The sequence below is a fragment of the Chrysemys picta genome, chromosome 14 (assembly GCF_011386835.1).
Source record: "Chrysemys picta bellii isolate R12L10 chromosome 14, ASM1138683v2, whole genome shotgun sequence".
In the NCBI taxonomy this organism is placed as follows: domain Eukaryota; kingdom Metazoa; phylum Chordata; order Testudines; family Emydidae; genus Chrysemys; species Chrysemys picta.
In genome coordinates, this window is record NC_088804.1 from 3,307,369 (window position 1) to 3,326,297 (window position 18,929).

Below are 18,929 nucleotides of genomic sequence, written 5' to 3' on the forward strand. Positions count from 1 at the left end.
ATGTTTAACTGTGTCATGTCTGCCTTGCTCCGCCCTCTCCCCCCCCATCCTCCCTCCACCAGGTGTTTGACATCTTGCCCCTCTATGGAATGCTGCAACCCAGCGAGAGTCAGCAGGTCTCGTTCACCTTTTATGGCCACGCCGACATCACTGCCCGGGCCAAGGCGCTGTGCAAAGTCGAGGGAGGCCCTACCTATGAGATCATGCTGAGCGGAGAGGCTTCACTCATCAGCTACGCCTTTGACATAAAGGAGATTGACTATGGGCTGCAGGTAAAACACAGGAGAGGCCTGAGTTTCAGAGCCACCAATTTCCATTCAACTGGCCGGATGTGCCATCATCCCGTGCTGTCATATGTTCCCTTCTGACAGGGTGCCCCTGTCTCTGGATACCGTTATACGGCCCCTCACAGCCCCTCTCTCACTGTCAGCAGAATCTCCTCTGCACGATATACACCTGTATCCAGGGCCGGATTAATTTTTTGTGGGCCCGGTGCCAAACATATTTGTGGGCCCCCCGGGGAATGAAGAGGACAGGGGCAAGAGCACAGCGGGCAGGGTGGATGTGATTTAAATCATGATTTAAATCACTAGTTAGGAAGACTCGATTTAATCATGGGTTTCTACATAAAAGTCCGTTCTTGGTTGTTATAACCTTAAAACATATTCTTCACAAATCAGAGATAGATTTAGGTTTCATTTTTAGAAGGTACACACTATACATTTTTAAACCGTGATTTATTTTGAAAACTTTTCCAATGAGTTCTATAGCTATATCAGAAAATGAATGATTGTTTGGTTATTTCATTTACCAAAGATAATTGAAGCAGATATTTATGAAGTCATTGGGAGGTGAACTATCTCCAATTCAACAGGTTAATCATTAATATTTGGAGGATTTTCTTGCCATGCTGGATTAGGCGGAGAACATCACCAGACAGACATTTAAATTGTTTTATTTAACTAAAACAACAATGTTAAGTATACTGGACTTTTTCCCTTCAACAGCAAACATAATATTTTAACAACAAAAAAATGTCCCTCACTTCTCACATTTATCTCCAGACTTTTCCTTGTCCAGATCTATTCTGCCCCCAACAATCTTTTATTCATTGAACTTTTTGAAACTTTTCACTTTTAAAGAGAGGTAAAGGGTTGACCCTGTGTACACAAATTTGCAGAGGGACAGTAGAGTTGAGGTCTGTTATGTCTCACCTCTATACATTATTTATTTATTTATTTATTTATTAAAAACATTTTTGCTGTTAACAAGCATGTTACCTCTGGAGACACAAATCCACAGTTTGAGAACTGCAAAACTAGGCATCTCTGATGGTATCTTTTAGACTGAGCACTGAGTCCCATTGGGTAGATAGAAAAATTAACCTGTGTCCCCCTTCCCATCTCTGATGCCACAGAGCCTTGCCTGTGTCCTCATTTCCTATTCCCTTCCCATTCCCTATTTCCTATTCTCATTTCCCATTCCCCCCTCCTCCTCCTTAGCAGGCCCAAATATAGCTGCAATGCACGCCCACAGTCCCATCCCTTACAACTTAGGGTCATGTTCCATTTTGGGTCTGGGATCTTCGTCTCACCTCTTTTGTATCCCATGGGAGGGGTAAGGAGTGAGGTTGTGCTGCTGTCAAGGACAGGCATTTCTTTGGCCTTTTAGTGTTTTATTTCTTTATTATTATTTAGCATTTATTTAGTGTTTCTCCCCTTGTGAGTGCTGGTGATGCAATAGCTCTTTACCGCTCTCCCCCTTATAGCAGTGGGGGATGAGTAAAGGTGGGGGTGCAGTGTTAAGGCCCCCCCCGACCCTCAGTGCCTGCACACTTCAGGGGACAGCAGCTGCTGGAAGGGGCATTTCCCAAACTAGTGTTAAGCCGCCCGATGCTCCCAGGACTTGGAGGGACAGGTGGCTGCTACTCTAGCCCAGGCTGGATCTGGGAGGAAGGACACAGGTGCTGCTGTGCAAGGTCCCTCGCCCCCATTAGGAGTTGGAGCGTGGACGGGGCACCAGGGGCAAGGAGTGAGGAAGTGGGAGGAGGGAGCTGAGGGGAGGAGGGGGCCCCGGGCCAGGCAGGGGGCGCAGCGGGAGGAGGACAGGGAGGAAGATCTGGGAGGCAGCCTGTAAAAACATCGCTTCCTTCCCGAGAAGCAGACTCACCCTGCCCAGTGTCCAGGCTGCATGGCTGCTGCTCCCTCCCCCCACAAACAGCTGATCCGGAGCAGGGTGAGAGAGTGGGCTGGTTTACACTGGGGGGGGGGATCGATCCAAGATACGCAACTTCAGCTACGTAAATAGCGTAGCTGAAGTCGAAGTACCTTGGATCGAATTACCTGGGGTCCAAAATTACTGCAGGTTCCAAAAATACTTGGGCAAAGGAGCATTTTCCTGTATACATCCTCCAGGTTCATCCAAGCAGTGTTGGGCAGAGTCCAGTGTTCTGGATGCTTTCCCTGAGGGTGAATGATACATTCATTCGTTATTAAAATAATCCTGTCAACTAACCTCACCTACGTTGGATTATGCTATCACTGGAATGGGACAAATCTGCCCCGATCTATCTCCTTTGACCTCAGGGGAGTTACCCCGGGGATCGGTTTGATCCAGGGAGTCCGAAATACAGCACTATCTTCCAAAATAAATTGTTTGAAGTGTTGTAGCCGTGTTGGTCTCAGGTTATGAGAGAGATAAAGGTGGGTGAATCAATCTTTTATTGGATTAACTGCTGGTGGTGGACGGGACAAGCTTTCGACAGCAGTTGGTCCAATAACAGATATCATCTCCCCTATCTTTGCTTTTCCAGAAGAGGCACATTTGGAAAATGGCAGCAAGGAACAGGAGATGTTCGTGCTTTGCGGAGCTGAGGGGGATCTCCCAGGTATCTCTGTGCTCATTCACAGCTTCTCCTGCTTACCAGATAGGAGTTGCCAGGCTGGATTAGACCCAGGGCCACCCAGGCCAGTGTCCTGTCTCTGACATTGGCTCAGAGGCCTCGGAGGAAGGCGCAGGACCCTGAAGCAGGTAGTTATGGGACAAACATCCCCCAGGAAATACCCCCGTCAATTAGAGGCTGATTTACGCCCTGAAGCCAGGGGGATTTACATCCCCTCCAAAACTCCTCCTTGGTTCCTGATTGCTTAAATCCTTTCTCTCGTAAATCTGCATGTTCTTACAGAATATCCAGTCCTGCTGGATTCCTGCCGAGCTCGTGACCACAGCGCCACGTTTGGAAGACTGTTTCCTGTCTCTTGCTTTCCTTGAATGTCCCCTTGTCTGCGTGTTATGAGTATGTGGGAAGCGAATCTGAAAAGAAGCCTTGGTATTGACTCTCCTGTTCCGCTCGTTTCCCCTCAGCTATTTGACCAAGTCATTGAAGCTGAAATCACGCTGTGCAATAGCGGGAAGGTTGGATTTGGGTACATGGTACTGAACACGAGCCAGGCCTCCGCCGACAACCCTCCGCCAGGAGTGCCACTGATCCTGCCTGCCACGGTGAGTATTGTGACAGATGGATGGAGCCCTGAGGGGCTAGAGTTAAAATCCTGGCACTGCCCGCCAGAGGCCCCACCAGTGCTGGCGACTGGGCTGATCACCATTCCTAAGGGAAGCCCCCTCCTTGGCACAGCAAGGGCGATTGTCTAGCTGTGTTGCCAGAGGATGAGGATGTAAATCCAGCAGGGGAAATGATGGAAGGTTATAGCTGCTGGGAGCTAGTGAAGGTCAAATGGACGTGCTCCTTAATAGACTCTGAGCGGCAGGAGGCTCCCTCATCAAACGACCAGCGGCAGGCAGCTCAAGTGCTTTGGCCACGCTTTGAGCCCTGGCGGCTGGGAGCTTTGGGTTTGTGCTGACGATGGAACTGGATTGCACAGATTCTTTTTTCTTCCCAGCAGAACCTGGGTCACATTGCCCAGCCCAGCCCAGCCAATCTCAGAGCCTGGTCTGTAACCCAGTAAGATATACTCCTTCCCCACCTGCCCAATCACAGACGCCAGCTTATCCACCCACTCCTTCAGCACGAACGTGCTGGCGTGTCTCTTTCAAGTGCTCAGGAGTATACTTGTACTGGCACATTTCGTTTAAGAACAGTCCTTGCTGTTTTTATGGGCTCAGAGAAGATCTCAGGAGTGAGGAAAGCCCAGTGTGTGTCTGTTGCTCAGTTTCTCTTTCTCTCACACTCCTGCTTTCTCCCCAGACCTCTGAGTCAACTCCACTCGACACAAACCTGCGTGCCTCTGCACTGGCTTGTGTTCTCTGCTTTGATGGGCTTTGCATGCAGCTTGTGTTTATTCTCCTTAGCGCAAAGTACTGCCTGAGGTCCTGATGGTCCTTGTGCTGCTGGATGGGCTGGGCTGGGGCTGGAAGGCTCCCATAACTCTGCAGTCTCTGGGCTCTGGGCAGCAGGATGTTAGGGGGTGTTGCCCACAGAACTAGCTTAGCCTTTTCTTTTCCTTAGCAGTAACTAGACTAGACTAGACCCCTGTTCCTCCAGCTCATTACATTAGTATCTGTTGGCAACCAATACAACTATTAACCATTAAAGAATAAGGCTAGAGGGGGGCCAGGAGGAGTTGGAGCCAATCCCTCTCTGCTGTTCACCTGCCCACAACGCGGGACCGATGCAGCGGGGGAACCAGTCCATGCCATTAAGCAGATTGCTCAGCCCCAAATGGAAGGAGAAGCCCCATCTCACTGCCTCGGTATAGGTCTGGGAAAGCCACAGCCTGCCCCTCATGCTGCAGTGATGTCCCCTCGGCAGTGTGACTAATATACCTGTTACATCCTTGGGAGTAGCAGTTTGAGGAAGACATCACAGAGAGCTGTAAACCTTACAACCAGCCATTTATTGCCACAACAGTGCTTATTGCTCCTTTCAAGTCTCCTCTTTCCCAAGGAGAGGAAGCCAAATGGCTCTAATATTGCCCCATAACTTTCACGAAGCCTGGTATCCTCGCATAGATGAGTCTCTGATGCCCTCTGCTGCAGCCTCTCTGAGACTGTGATCTCCTGCCTGAGGTACAGCAAGCAGGACTGCCCGGGATTCTGGATGGGGGCTAAGTGCTTTGTAACAGCTGCTGCCCCTCTGCTAACACAGCCGAGGACCTGGTCTGGCTGGCTTTTTACTACGTGCTGCGCTTGTGTTCCCCAGGGGTTTCCACTGCACTGTGCCCAGTGAGCATGCTGGCTGATGGCTCTGTTGAACAAAGATACCTTTGTCTGACAGACCCTGCCTGAGTGGGGCTCCAGGTCTGGGGCTACCAGAGCCAGGGAATAGCCACTCTGCATGGAAGGCTGCCAATCAGTCCTGCGGAGCATCAGCCGAGAGAACCTGCAGAAGTTTCCTGCTGCTCAGAGCAGCATTGCCCCCTGCTATATACGCTTCCCTGCCCCCTGACCAGGGTTATCCGTGCACGGGGAGCCAAAGAGAGCTGGCGGTTGGTGCTGGGGGCTAGGCAGGGAGGAGCACAGCAGCAAAAAGAGGATCCCCCACATTGGGGAGATCTCCTGGTTTTCTCATAGATGTTGGCCGTAGGTGAGTTCTAAAGGCTACAGCACCTACCAGCCCTGCGGCTGGACAGCTCACCTTCAGAGCCACCTCTGGAAGCCAGTGCCTTCTCTTACCTGCTGTTCTGCAGGACTCTCCGAGGTGCTGCCTTGTCAGCGCTAACCACACGATGTCCACTGGCTACTGCCGACCTGTTATGACCGTGACACGTCGGAGCGAGTTAATGTGCTAGAGTGCACACTGGCTCTGCTCAATCGCACTGCTCTGCTGGGTGACCCCCCCCACATCCCCAACAGAGGGACTGGAATTCGCGAGAGAAGAGCCATGGACTTGCCTGTGTTTTGCTATCCCGGCTGATAGAGCCGTCTCCTTTCCAGTCCAGCTTCGTGATCCTGCAGCACAGGGGCCTCTGCAGTTAGAATTACATATATGCCTAGGGTGTTTGCATCCAATATGGCCCTCCGGTTGTGTGTGCTCCAGGGATGGGATCTGTACAAAACACAGTTAGCTTTTCATTTCCATTTGCTCCTCCCTTTTCCCCACTGGCTCCTGTATTTTGCTGGTAAGAAAATTCCCTTGGTCTCTGAAGTGGACTCTCTTGTATTCCTCCCTTCGCCATCCTTTAGTTTAAGTAAATGTCCATGTAACTTCTAGACACCAGCTGCTGATCTGTCCTTTGGGTTCAGATTTTTAAAGGTACTCTGGGGTTGCTGCGCTCAACGTTGCAATGCCTCACTGATGTAGGAGCCTTAGTCTCATTTTCAAAAGCGATTTATCCATGTAGGGGTTAAAGCCCATCAACCGTCAATGGGGTTTTGGCTCCTAAGTGCCTAAATTCCTTTTGAAAATGAAATTTAGGCTCCTAATTGAGTTAGCTGTTGCAACACTGAATGCAGCAACACCTGTATACCTTCACAAATCTAAGCCTTAGCCCATTTCTCCAATAATGCTACTTCCTGGCCCCAAACTACCCTTAGCCATCTAAAAAGTATGCATCTCTCGGGGCTGCAGTGTGTTATAGAGATGGGGCACTGGCTGGGGATTCAGGAGTTCTGGGGTCTGCTCTTGGCTCTGCCACTGACCTGCTGTGTGACCTTGGCTAGTCACGTCCCCTCTCTGTGCTTCAGTTTCCCCTTCCACACATTGTCCGCCTTGTCTATTTGGACTATAAGCTCTCCGGGGAAGGGACTGTCTCTCATTCTGTGTATATAGCACCTGCTCCATGGGGCTGTGATCTCAATTGCTTGTATTACTGTTGGCCCTACTGTAATACAAATAATAACAAAGCACACCGTGCAGCGCACTGGAGAGATACCAGCATCCCTTCAGGCACTTAACACTTTCCTAAGCACTTCCGCCTCTCTCTCAGCATATCCCAGCACATTTCTCTAGAGTTGCCCCGTTTGTGCTCCCTAAGTCCATTGAATGTCCTACCCCAGAGCCGACGTGTCCAGTGATGAGCTGCCAAAATATTAACAGGTTTCAGAGTAGCAGCCGTGTTAGTCTGTATCCGCAAAAAGAACAGGAGTACTTGTGGCACCTTAGAGACTAACACATTTATTAGAGCATAAGCTTTCGTGGACTACAGCCCACTTCTTCGGATGCAAAATATTAACAGGTTCCCTCCTCACCCCACGAGGGGGTTGTGCCCCTCCCACTCCTGCGCCATCCAACCCCCCCATGTTCCTTGAGGGGCCCCCCCGGGACCCCTGCCCCATCCATCCCCGTTCCCTGTCCCCTGACTACCCCCTGCCGCCCCATCCAACCCCTCCTCACATTCCTGATGGCCCCCCGGGACCCCTGCCCCATCCAACCACCCCGTCTGTCTGTCCCCGACTGCCCCCCACCGCCCCATCCAACCCCTGCTCCTTCCTGACTGCCCTCGTTCAATCCCCCTTTCCCTGCGCTCTGACCGCCCCGACCCCTATCCACCCCCCCACAAACCCCCGAACTCCCTTGCCCTCTTCCAACACCCCGTCCCTGCTCCCTGCACCTTTACTGCACTGCCTGGAGCCGCTCAGCCGGATCCGGGTCTGGCTCCTCTCGGCTAGGGCCGGGGCCAGGGCCGGGGCCGGGACCAGGATCAGCGCCGCGGGGCCTGAGCCGGGCCGGAGCTGCTCGACCGGGACCGGCGCTGCGGGGCCCGACATCCCGAGCCGGGCCGGGCCGGAGCTGCTCGGCTGGGACCGGGGCCGGCGCTGCGGGGCCTGAGCCGTGCCGTGCTGGAGCCGTTCGACCGGGACCAGTGCCGGTGCCGCGTGGCCCGAGCCGGGCCAGCCGGAGCCGCTCGGCCGGGACCGGGGAGCCCGGGCCAGGCCGGAGCCGCTTGACCAGGACTGGCGCTGCAGGGCCAGGGCTGGGACCGGGCTGAGGCGCTCGGCAGGGGCCAGGTCATGGCCAGGGGGCCGGGCCGGAGGGAGCCGCTCGACCGGAGCCAAGCTGGGCCGCGCTGTGCCTCGCCTCGCCTCCCTGGAGCGCCCCCCCGCCCCAACTTACCTGCCTGCTGCTTGTTTCAGGCTTTCTGCGAACATCTGATTTGCGGGAAGCGGGGGAGGGGGTGGGGGAGGGGAAGGGAGGCGGAGCGTTCAGGGGAGAAGGGGGAAGTGAGCTGGGGCCGGGGACCGGGTGGACAGCTGCCTGAGCTTTTGTTAAATTTAAAAGCCCTTTTAGAACCGGTTGTCCCAGAACAACCGGTTCTAAAAGGGCTTCTAAATTTAACAACCGGTTCCCGCGAACCGGTGGGAACCGGCTCCAGCTCACCACTGGATGTGTCCTTTCCAGGGCCGGTGCAAGGAAGTTTCGCGCCCTAAGCGAAACTTCCACCTTGCGGCCCCCCAGCCCTGCCTCAGCTCCCCGCCCCTCCCCCGCCCTGAAGCACCCCCCACCCCTGTGGCAGCTCCCCCCGCCTGAAGCGCCTCCCTCCCCCGCGGCAGCCTCCCCCCCCCCCGGGGAGCCATGTGGCAGCTCCCCACCCCAGCTCACCTCTGCTCCACCTCCTCCCCGAGCATGTCGCCCCCGCTCTAATTCTCCTCCCCTCCCAGGCTTCCGGCGCCAAACAGCTGATTGGCGCCGCAAGCCTGGGAGGCGGGAGAAGTGGAGCGGCTGCTGCGCTAGGAGAGGGAGTCTGAGCTGCACGTGTCAGCGTGCCGCCGGCAGCCCAGCCCAGGAATGCTGTAAAAAAAAAATTGGGGCACTGCTTTTTGGCACCCCCAAATCTTAGCGCCCTTGGCAACCGCCTAGTTTGCCTTAATGGTAGGACCAGGGCCAGTGCTTTCTCATTTCTCTCTCTCGTGGTCCTTCCCCCTCAGTGCTATTGGGAGGAGTGGATCATGTGATGTCTGCTGCTATGGGGTAGTGAAGATCAGTGACCTTAATTCTGCCCTTTGCCATTACAGAAACCAAGGACATCACTCTGCGCTATGGGTGTCAAGAGTTATTTTTCCCTTCTGGCCCAACTCAAGCAAAACTTCCCCACACATTCAGGCCCTTGTGTTCCTAAAGTGTCCTTGCCAGCCATCCCTTATCTAGTCAAGAGCACAGGCATCATCCCTGATTTACTCACACACAGGCTGTAAGTGTGCAGGCAGTGGTGGTTGTGCAAATGGGCCTCTAGTTAGTGACAATCAGGCCCTGGATGTTAACTGATGGAGCGAGGGGTGGGGGAGGTACAATAAAAGCTCCATGTTAGGGAACGGGGTTTGGGGTTTGGCAGGGCCAGTACGTTCTAGGTGACGCCACGCTTTGTCACATGTACTTACATAGCGATAGTATCTGAGCATCATGTCGTTATTGTCACAGCACCCTGGTGAGGCAGGGAAGTGCTCTTCGCCCCATTTTTTGACAGATGGGGAACTGCAGCACAGAGAGACTAAGGGAACGTCTACACAGCAGCTGGGAAGTGTAATCCCCTAGTGCCTAAAAATAACTGCATGGCTGCAGCAGCATGGGCTTGCCACCCGCGTTCAACACTTCCGGCTCCAGACGTGGGTGGCTAGCCTGGGCCACCAGGGCCACGCTGCTGTTTTTAAGGGTGCTCATGTAGGTACATCTACGTGAGCTGGGAATTATAGCTCCCAGCAGCTATGAAGACAGACCTACCTTCACTGATTGGCACAAGGTCACACAGGAAGTTAGTAAGGGAGAAAGGAATTGAACCTGGGTTTCCCCAGTCCAGGCTAGCAACTTAGCCACTCGGCCCCCCTTCCTCTTGCTGCCTGGGTGAGCTTCTCCAGAAAGTTGCTGTGTTGAAATGTGCACCCTGCACAATTCCGGCCCAGCAACCTACTGGATGTGCCCAGCTACTGCAGTGGTTTGCCAAACCCGGGATTCCATGCAGGCGAATGAAAACACTTCCCCTTTGCCAGCAGGAATGAAGTATTTTCCTAGAAAAGACTTTCCCAAGCCTAGCACCTAGCTGTGGGCCTGCTTGGGTGACCAAGTGTGACGGGCACAGGCAGCCTCTCTTCCCCCACTCACAGCCCTGTGCAATGTGGATGAGGGTGGGGGCACAGGGCCTGGTCCCTGTTGGCTGTTACCCTCTTGGGTGCAAGCTGCCTGAAAGGGAGTGGGGTAAATTGGGGCTGTGGAGCTGGTTGGGCATAGTCTGTCCCCTCTCTGAGCCGAATCAGCCAGCAGTGCACCCTGAAGGCACCCAGGGCACATCCAGTCCTGCATTAGAACTGGTCTGACGGGGTAGGCCTCACAGTGTATTCTGACACAGAGGATTGAGTTTGAGTGCTTTTGGGTGTATGGAAGCTACAACACGTCACTTGAATCCAGTGAGAGCAACTTCCCTCATTCTGTTTGCTCAGCTCGATGCCCCCCCTTCCTCACCTCTTGCCCCCACCCCAGCTCTTGGCAGCATCCCCATGTGTTCAGTGAACTCTCTGCCCGGTACCATGTCCTGCCTGTCTCCCTCCTGCTGCAGGGCTACATTGAATCCAAAAAAGAACAAGTGCTGAAGGTCTATTACCTGCCTGGCGTGCCTGAGATCTTCCAACAGACCTTCCAGATACAGGTGGCCCACCTGGAGCCAGAGAGCATCACCTTGAAAGGAGAGGGAACCTTCCCCAGGATCTGCCTGGATCTGCCCAGAAACATTAAAGGTAGGGACACCCTGCCCACCGCTCCCTCTTCTGCTCAGTTCCAGACACTCGCTGAAGGCTCTCTCCAGTACTTCCTTGCCTTGCGTTCATAGGGCACCATCCCACGTACTTCCAAAGAACATGTAGGTTCTGGGAACCATAGGACTGGCAGGGACCTCCTGGGTCCACTCCCTGCTATGGAGTCCACTCCCTGCTATGGCAGGCAACTCCATCGGAGAAACTTAGCAAGCTCAATCCTAGCACTAGTCAGGTTGTTTGGCCCCACCTAGTCTATTGGCTCAGGGGATTGTTAACGAAATCTTCAACCTGTCAACTGCTGCTATTGGCATGTGGTATTTATTGAGCACTGACATGGCAGCAAATGCAGGAGAGGATCTGGTCTCTGCCCCAGCGACCGTACCGTTGAGAGAGCCAGGTGATACAACAGAGGCCCAGAAAGGGTCCAGGTGAGCAAGGAGTTGTGGGGTAGGAGGGAATGGGGGCAGGGAGGGGGCACAGCTCAGTGGGAATGAGACACTTGTATTGAGGAGGAAGATGATGGGACTGGTGGAGGGATTCAGAGAGGAAGGCACATGCTCTGCATGGTGTGTGAGGAGAGGTTTTTTTCACAGCAGCATTTGGGATGTACTGAAGGGGAGGGAAGTGGGGGGCCAGAGAGGAGGAGACTGGGGTTAGTCAAGGCAGGAGAAGACCCCAAGCGATGGAGAAGAGATATAACCACAGGGCTGCAGAGGGAAGGACGGGTTTGATCGATGCTGGAGTGGAAAAGTCGAAAGGGTTTTGGAATAACCTGAATGGGGTTTGTGGGGGGAAGAGAGGACTCAGATCAGACATTGAGGTTGTTTGCTTCAGTGACAGGGAGGACAATGGAGGAAGGGAGCGAGCCTGCGAGGAAAGATGAGGGGCTCACTCTGGGTCATGCTTAGCTTGAGCTGGAGGCAGGACAGCAAGATTGAGAGGCAGTGACTGTTGTGCAAACACATCGAGTCAGCAAGGTAGATCTGGGGGGAATCAGTACGGGGAGAACCCATGTCAGGTGAGCCAGGGACAAAAAGAGTCAGACGGGGGGAAGATGGAGAAGACAGGGGAGGAGCTCTTGCCAGTTGTATCTATTTTGATTATGAAGGAACCAGCAAGTTCCTAGATGGGAAGGGAGGAGGACAGAAACAGGGGAGGAGTTTTAAGAAGAAAGTCAGAGGTTGAGCAAAGATCATAAGCGCTGGACCTAATGGGAGAGAACAGAACTGTTGGCAGAGCTGCAGGAGGAGAGAGCTAATCTGTAGGGAAGGAAGTATGGACCGTCCCTGCATTTTCCTCAGTGGGTCTCAGAGGTGGGGGGCCATGGTAGGGTTCAGCGAGGTTTCCTGGGTGTAACTGGGGTAGAATCTGGCTATAACCTGTGCTTATTTCCTGACCACCCATTGGTTTCTCCTACAGGAAATGAAAGGTATGAGAATATCCTCAAGGAGGCAAAACAAAGAATAGAAGGAGAGACTCAGAGAGATGAGGCACTTGGCCACCCAGATGCAATGGCTGCAGAGCCATCCATGGACCAGTCTGGCACCATGGTAAGAAAGGCTGTTGTTTCCTTTAAGTGCTTCCTGCTGCCCTGGCCACACCTCTCTGCAGCCAGTACTGACTCTGAATGCCCCCACCTCCACGGGGTGACTGGCCCTGTATCCAGTTTGTGTCACTGCAGCTGCATCCCTGGTAGGTTATCCACCCCCACAGTCACCTGCCACGGTGAACGTGCCTACAGTTTGTAACTACTGTAGTTGCATTAGATAATGCTCTTCAGAAAATGTAACAATCTCAATAATACACGGCCTGACCCTGCAGCCCATACTGACCTGAGTAGTCCCATTGACTTGCAGTAGGACTAGCTGCAAGTAAACACTGCAGGGCTGAGCCCAAAGAAGTGCACAGCCAAGAGAGGGATGAGACAAAGGCATAAACATTGTGCCTGGTTCTCTAGGTGCCTGGTGCAGCACAACACTCAGCATGCTACCGGTGTGTAGCATTTGGAAGCTTATGAAAGGAAGTACCGTATGACAGGTGATCTCTGCTAGCTTGGGTATCTTGTACTCAATTAGCTCTGGCAGTGGCTCTTCCCGGCTGGGAGCATGCCTTCGTTCTGCGGTGTACAGCGCTGGTAAACCTTTGGGGCGGTGTCAGTGTTTGGTAATGGGGATTTAGCTGGTTGCTGGTGTGGGGAGGGCTGTGTGTCCTACTCAGACCCAATATTTCTAGGTTCACCTGATCGTAGAGAACTGAACCATTTGAGTCTCCAATCGAATCTGTTCGAGTCTTGTTTACGTATGTTCTTATAACCATGCTCATCACGGTAGCATCAGACGTGCACGAAGTGACATGACTCACATCTGTCATGTGTGGTTTGTTCTCTTTCTCATCCTCTCCCCAACGGTTAATGTGAAGTTATAAACAACTCTGGGTGGGACTTTCCACTCCAACAAATACCCACTCGTCAGTAGCTCGATTCCCTCAGGTCTCTGTAATGATATTCAGTTGAATTCTAGATTATCATTACGTTCCTGGATCTTTCTGTTTTCAATGCATTGCAGTCTGTATTCTGTATAGACTCATGGCGATGGCAAAGAGCATTTAAAATAGTTCCCTGGGTGGGAAAACCTACGTAAAATTGCATTACATTGTATCCTATCATGTCACACCTTAAATCTGTACTCCCACAATTAGCTGTGTTAGACAGACAGGTGTTCACCCTTCTGCCATCAGATTTACTACAGTCCAGCCCGTATCAGTGATTGGAGTGGTCCTCCCTTGTAGGGGCCTGTTGCATTTCTCTTTAATAGTGACCATTTAGTGCATTCCAGTCCTCCACCGGGGACAGACAGGTGCTTGGAATATTGAAAGTTTCCTGTCTTGTCTGGTAATTGGCCTGTGTATTTGCCTGGCTACTCAGTTTTTAATTCTGACTAGCCAGACAGAAAACCAGGTCATTTACCAGACTGATCTCTTATGCTATCTCCAGGCAAGGTGGCTTGCTGGTAGACTACAGCCAGATCAACATTTACAAATTAGATCAGCCTCACTACGTCACTTGGGGGTGTGAAAAAAATCACCCCCTCAGGCACCGTAATCTCTGGTGTAGACATGGCTAGGTCGATGGTAGAGTTCTTCCGTGAACATGCCTGCTGCTGCTCGAGGAGGGGGATTACCTACATCGACAGAAAACCCTTCCATAGATGTATGAAGTTTCTACGCTACTGCGCTGCACCGCTGTCGCACTTGTAGGGAGAATGGTGGGGAGCTACATCCAGACTCAGCAGTGAGACAGGTGTTTGCCTTGTGGAAGGGATGACAGAGATTGCACACAATGAGAATGGGGGCCTGCCTTCCGGGAAGAGCTTGTGCTTTCTAGAGCAGTGCTTCTCAAAGTGATGGTCCGCGGACCGGTGCTGGTCCACGAGCCATTGGCTGCCGGTCCGCGGTGAGTTTCCTCATAAGAACGTTGAATAGGATAATAATATGGCACCGGTCCCTGGCACATTGGGAAAAAAAATTGCCGGTCCTATGAGAAGCACTGATCTAGAGGGCTTCTGCTGACCAGCTACTCTCTTTGCTTTCCCCAGTTCGACACTTGGCTGCAGATGGAAGTGGAGCGGCTGCTCATACAAGAACATGCCCTGGAGCAGCAGAAAGCTATTAGCTCTGATCCCACGGAGGACCCCACCCTCAGCCAGCGTGCTCGCCGAAAGCTTGTCAAGTTAGTGATGGCCTGTTGCCTATTGGCCTGTGCAGGGTGCCTGCATCCACAGAACCACGTGGCAATAGCTCTGCACCTCAGCAAGGGTCTGCCCCTATGGGATGCTGCACACCTCCTGCGAGCTGCTGAGTGTCCTCAATTCCCACGGACATTGCTGGGGCCTGCGGGTGCTCAGCACCTCATAGTGCCAGAGTTTGGAATTCAGGACTGGTTCCGATTCCGACTCCTGGGGGTCCCTCTGCAGCTCGCTGGTTGGAATGTGTAGCATTCCTTGCAAAAGATTCAGCAATTCCATTGTTGACTACAAATGTCTTCCTGGGGTTGCTGGGCTGGTTTTGTCTCCAGCTCTCAGCCCAGCAGAGTCAGTCAAATTTATTAAAGTCAAATCGCCTTTTGCCAGGTTAAGGCGTCATTACTGGCAACAGCCAGAGACCATCAAACCAGTTCAGACTGGGTAATACCCATTGCTGCTGATGGGCCATGGAGCAGAAGGCTTCATATGACAAGCTGACCAGACTGGGCATAACAGCAGGAAAATGTTCCACTGCTGAGTTTAGGAACTGGGAATTACACAGATATCAACTGGACAAGACTTAGCCCAAGGAGCTTGGCTACTGGTGGGATCACAGGGGTGCACAGACCAACAAGTCTTCTCATTATCCCTCCTTGAATGAGACAAAGACATCTCCCCTGGTCGGCTACGCCGTGATTCAGGAACATGCTTGTGCTTTTGACTTCACCTGCACCTAAGCATGTGCGTAGGGTTCCTGGTATGCTTTAGTGCTCTCCGGAATAGTGATGCCTTCCTCAAGTGCGGCCCTAGCACCAACGAGGAACGGGCCTGCTTTGGAAGAGCCTCACCTCCTGTCTAGGGGCTGAGTGCTGCATTCTAAGGGCGTTGGCATGGGTGAAACATGGTTACAGTGCAGAGAAACTTCACTGAAATGTATTGAAGCAATTTTGGCTGACCCAGCATTACATTCATATGCACTAGGGACCTTTTAGTTCACGCCAGCAGGCTCCACATGGGCCAGTTAGCAACACATTGGGGTACTTTAGAAATCCTGCACTGCTGCCCATGTAGACAAGCTGTTAATGACACATCATTGGGAATTTAGACCTGGGGTTAGGCACTTAGGGCTGAATTTTCAAAGCAGTGAATGGTGCTATAACCAGGGGACTTGCTCCTCTCTGAAAATGCAGCGCAGCTGAGCACAAGACTGTGACTGAAACTGAGCTCTCGTTAACTCTTTCAGAGCTCAGCTGCCTGAATACATCTTGGACTTTGGCTACATCATTCTTGGTAACATCCGAACTCACATTGTCAAAATCACCAACACCAGCCAGTTCCCTGTATCCTTCCATGCAGACAGACGGGCCCTGCATGATACAGGTAATGGGGATGAGATGCTTATGTGGGCTTTAACTAAATGGCAGCAGGAATCAAAGATGGAATGAACCATCTCAGTCTGATGCAATAGTTCAAAATTTGTTGAATGTGCAGATGTATTATGGGAAATCCCACCTCTTCCCATTGGGGCTTGCTGTTTCTTACGCTCGCCTCTGTCCAGTAACGCTCACCCCACCCGCCCTCGCCCAGCTGCCTTTCTGCCAACTCTTACTTCAGCTGGAGGGACAGAGAGCCAGGTTCCCCTGGGGCAGGGCAGCTCTCAGCATACCAGCTCCTAGCCAATGCCCCGCCCACACACCCTGTTGGTGGGGAAAAGTTGGAGCGTGTCTGTGCTCCTTCGATTCTCAGCTGGCCGATGGTCCCATAGGGATCATAGCCAACTGGCATAAATAAGAGCAGCCCCTAAGCCCACTCCCAGGGCTGAGTGGCTCTGAATGCAGGAGAGAAGCTAGACCAGACTCTATCAAGTCTGTTCCTGCTCCCTAAGTGATCAATGGAAGCTTTACTGTTGACTTTAATGGGAGCAGGATTGGGCCCAGAGTCATCCTTTATGATCAGTGTCAGTGTTTCTCCAGGGATCAGTCATTAGGGAATTAGATGATGCTGCAGTCAGCTCCTTCTTTCCTCCCCTTACTGCAGCTTGGCCTGTGGCCTGGTCTCCCTCCGTCTGATAGCTGGAATGCAGGTTTGCAGCATGGAAGCACACAGACACACCTTGTTCATGGCAAACTTGAGCACAGCGCTTATTTTGTTGTTAAACCTGCGTTTTAGACTCACATGCCAGGCTCTGATTACTTTGTTCTGTGCATGTACAGTGCCTAGCACAATGACGTTCTGATCATAGGGGCCCTCACTGCTCCAGTGCTACCAACAGTAAATAATCATCCCCTTTTCTAACACTAATGAAAACGTCTGGGTGTTTGTTTTCAACGTTTTGCTTTAAAATTACAGGGTCAACCAGTTCTTAGCCAAGTCCTGTTAGAAAGCAGTGACTGTGCTGGGAGAAAGGTCCTTAAAGCCACCTCTGGGGTGTCTGGCAGGGAGCTGCTGATTTGGAATCTCTGCAGAAGAGAGTCAGAATAAGAGGGATTTCAGCAGCTCAGTAACTTGTTCCAAACACTTGGGATGCTGAAGAGCAAAGTGAGGGGGCCTGCCCACATACATGCAGAGCAGATAGGTCTCTCCTGTGCTCTGTTATTGTGGGTTGGGGTTTCTGGTGCTTTACTGGCTGAATAGTGACTTGCATTTTCACACTCTGATGTTCAGTGCTTTGTATGTAAAGTTGCTCTTTGCGTTAACAGGGATCACTCATATAAATCCCCAACCATGAGAAACTCAGGAGACTAGCCAGGATGTGTACAAGTGTTCACACTGGCTCAGCTTTGCTGTGTGTGTGTGTGTGTGTGTGTGTGTGTGTGTGTGTTTCTACTAAGTAGAATCAGAACTGCTGTGCTGTGTCTGGGGCGGCTCTATGTATTTTGCCGCCCCAAGCACGGCAGTCAGGCGGCTTTCGGCGGCATGCCTGCGGAAGGTCCGCCGGTCCCGCGCCTTAGGCGTACCCGCCGCAGAATTGCCGCCAAAACCGTGGGACCAGCAGACCTCCCGCAGGCATGCCGCCAAAGGCTGCCTGACTGCCACCCTCATGGCAACTGACACACCGCCCCCCGCGGCTTGCCACCCCCAGGCACTCACTTGGTGCGCTGGTGCCTGGAGCCACCCCGGCTGTGTCATAGGCCCTAGTGCTTTCAGCCAGTGGAGATTCTCCTTTCCCTCTGGTACCTATGCTTTTGGAGCAGAGGGATCTGCTGTCCGTCACTCTGTCACCAGTAAGTTCTGGAGGGCTGTATTGTGACAGCTGCGAGGCGTAGTTACACTACGACTCACATGCATCATGCTTTCTACAGACCTTAGGTTCTAAGTGGTTTTGTTATCTGTTCAAGGTTTCAGCGTAGAACTGGACCGCGTGAAGAACCTGCCCTACTGTGAGACAGAAACGTTTGAAGTACGGTTTGATCCCCGCAGTGCCAACTTGCCCTTGGGAGATGTGGAAGTGCTCCTGCCCATCAAGGTATGAGGTATTCTCCAGCCCCGTAGCCTTCACTCTGCATCCCCTGCTGGTAAAGGTTTGAGTCACTCTCTTAGCCCGGCTTCCCCAGGCTGTCGCAATTGAAGTCTGCAGTTAGTTCTCCTCCAGACTTCTCACCGGGGGCTGTGTTGTGTTCTCAGGTTGTGGCTGGCCCGACGTTTCACATCTGCCTTCGTGCCAAGGTGACCATGCCTTCGCTCTGCATCTCCAGCAACAAGCTGGACTTCTCCTCCGTCCAGTGTGGGCAGTGCCAGGTGGAGACCATCCAGCTCCACAATCAGCTGCAGGTCGCTTGCGAATGGTTCATCACCAGCAATGAGCGCATCAAAAAGGTAAAGCAAAGACCGCCAGTGACGTCCCTGCCTCCTTCCTTTACTGCCGCTCCCCGTTGTGCCCTCAGGCCTCAATCCACAACCCTTTCTGCACAGAGTAGCACTTCCCTCAGTAGCGACTCAGTGCGTAAGGATTGCAGACCCAGGACCTACAGCAGAGTACCAGCCTGCTCCAGCAAGAGAGTCGGCTGACGAGGCCTTGGGTGCATTGTAAGACCCAACAGGCGAACAGCTGATGACATTTGCTGAGCTGATACATTTGAGCTGGTAATGTCAAAGCTGTGAGCCAAGTGGGAATTCCCTTTTTAAGAACATCATGGGACAGCCTAGCGCCCTTTCATGCTCTGTTCTGCAAACAGGAAGTGCTTGATTCCTGAGCCCCAGGCGTCACTCCTCAGGCCAGGAGACTCAGGGAGCACAAGGCTGCCCAGGGGATTGTGGGAAGATTGTCTGCAGCACCTCTGGTAGCGAAGCAAGGGCCAGCATTGGTGAGCTCGGAAGAAAGTCTCATGCAGCCCTCCTCAGCCACGGCTGGTCCCTGCACTAAGGGACTTGGAGAGAGGAGAGAAGAGGAGGAATTGCTCAGCTGGAGATGGGGGAGGAGGTGGGAGAAGACCCGTTCTCAGCATCCCCTCGTCTGTTTTGAAGTTCCCACCCATACTGTTTATTTCTTGTAACTAGCATCAAGAGTCAAGTGGTTTTAGAACCTGGGTAATTGGAGCTGGCTCTGATTGT

General features: G+C 52.6%; 1 protein-coding gene across 2 annotated transcripts in view; it reads left to right on the plus strand.

Moving 5' to 3' along the window:
- HYDIN (HYDIN axonemal central pair apparatus protein) overlaps positions 1-18,929 on the plus strand; it is a 446,593-nt gene that overhangs the window by 309,764 nt on the left and 117,900 nt on the right. For both annotated transcript variants that reach the window (XM_065567801.1, XM_065567802.1), the window contains 8 exons: positions 63-272; positions 3,364-3,501; positions 10,443-10,620; positions 12,058-12,188; positions 14,232-14,365; positions 15,622-15,758; positions 17,717-17,844; positions 18,003-18,194. In XM_065567801.1, coding sequence (XP_065423873.1) covers positions 63-272; positions 3,364-3,501; positions 10,443-10,620; positions 12,058-12,188; positions 14,232-14,365; positions 15,622-15,758; positions 17,717-17,844; positions 18,003-18,194 — 1,248 coding nt within the window. The remainder of the gene's footprint in view (positions 1-62; positions 273-3,363; positions 3,502-10,442; positions 10,621-12,057; positions 12,189-14,231; positions 14,366-15,621; positions 15,759-17,716; positions 17,845-18,002; positions 18,195-18,929) is intronic.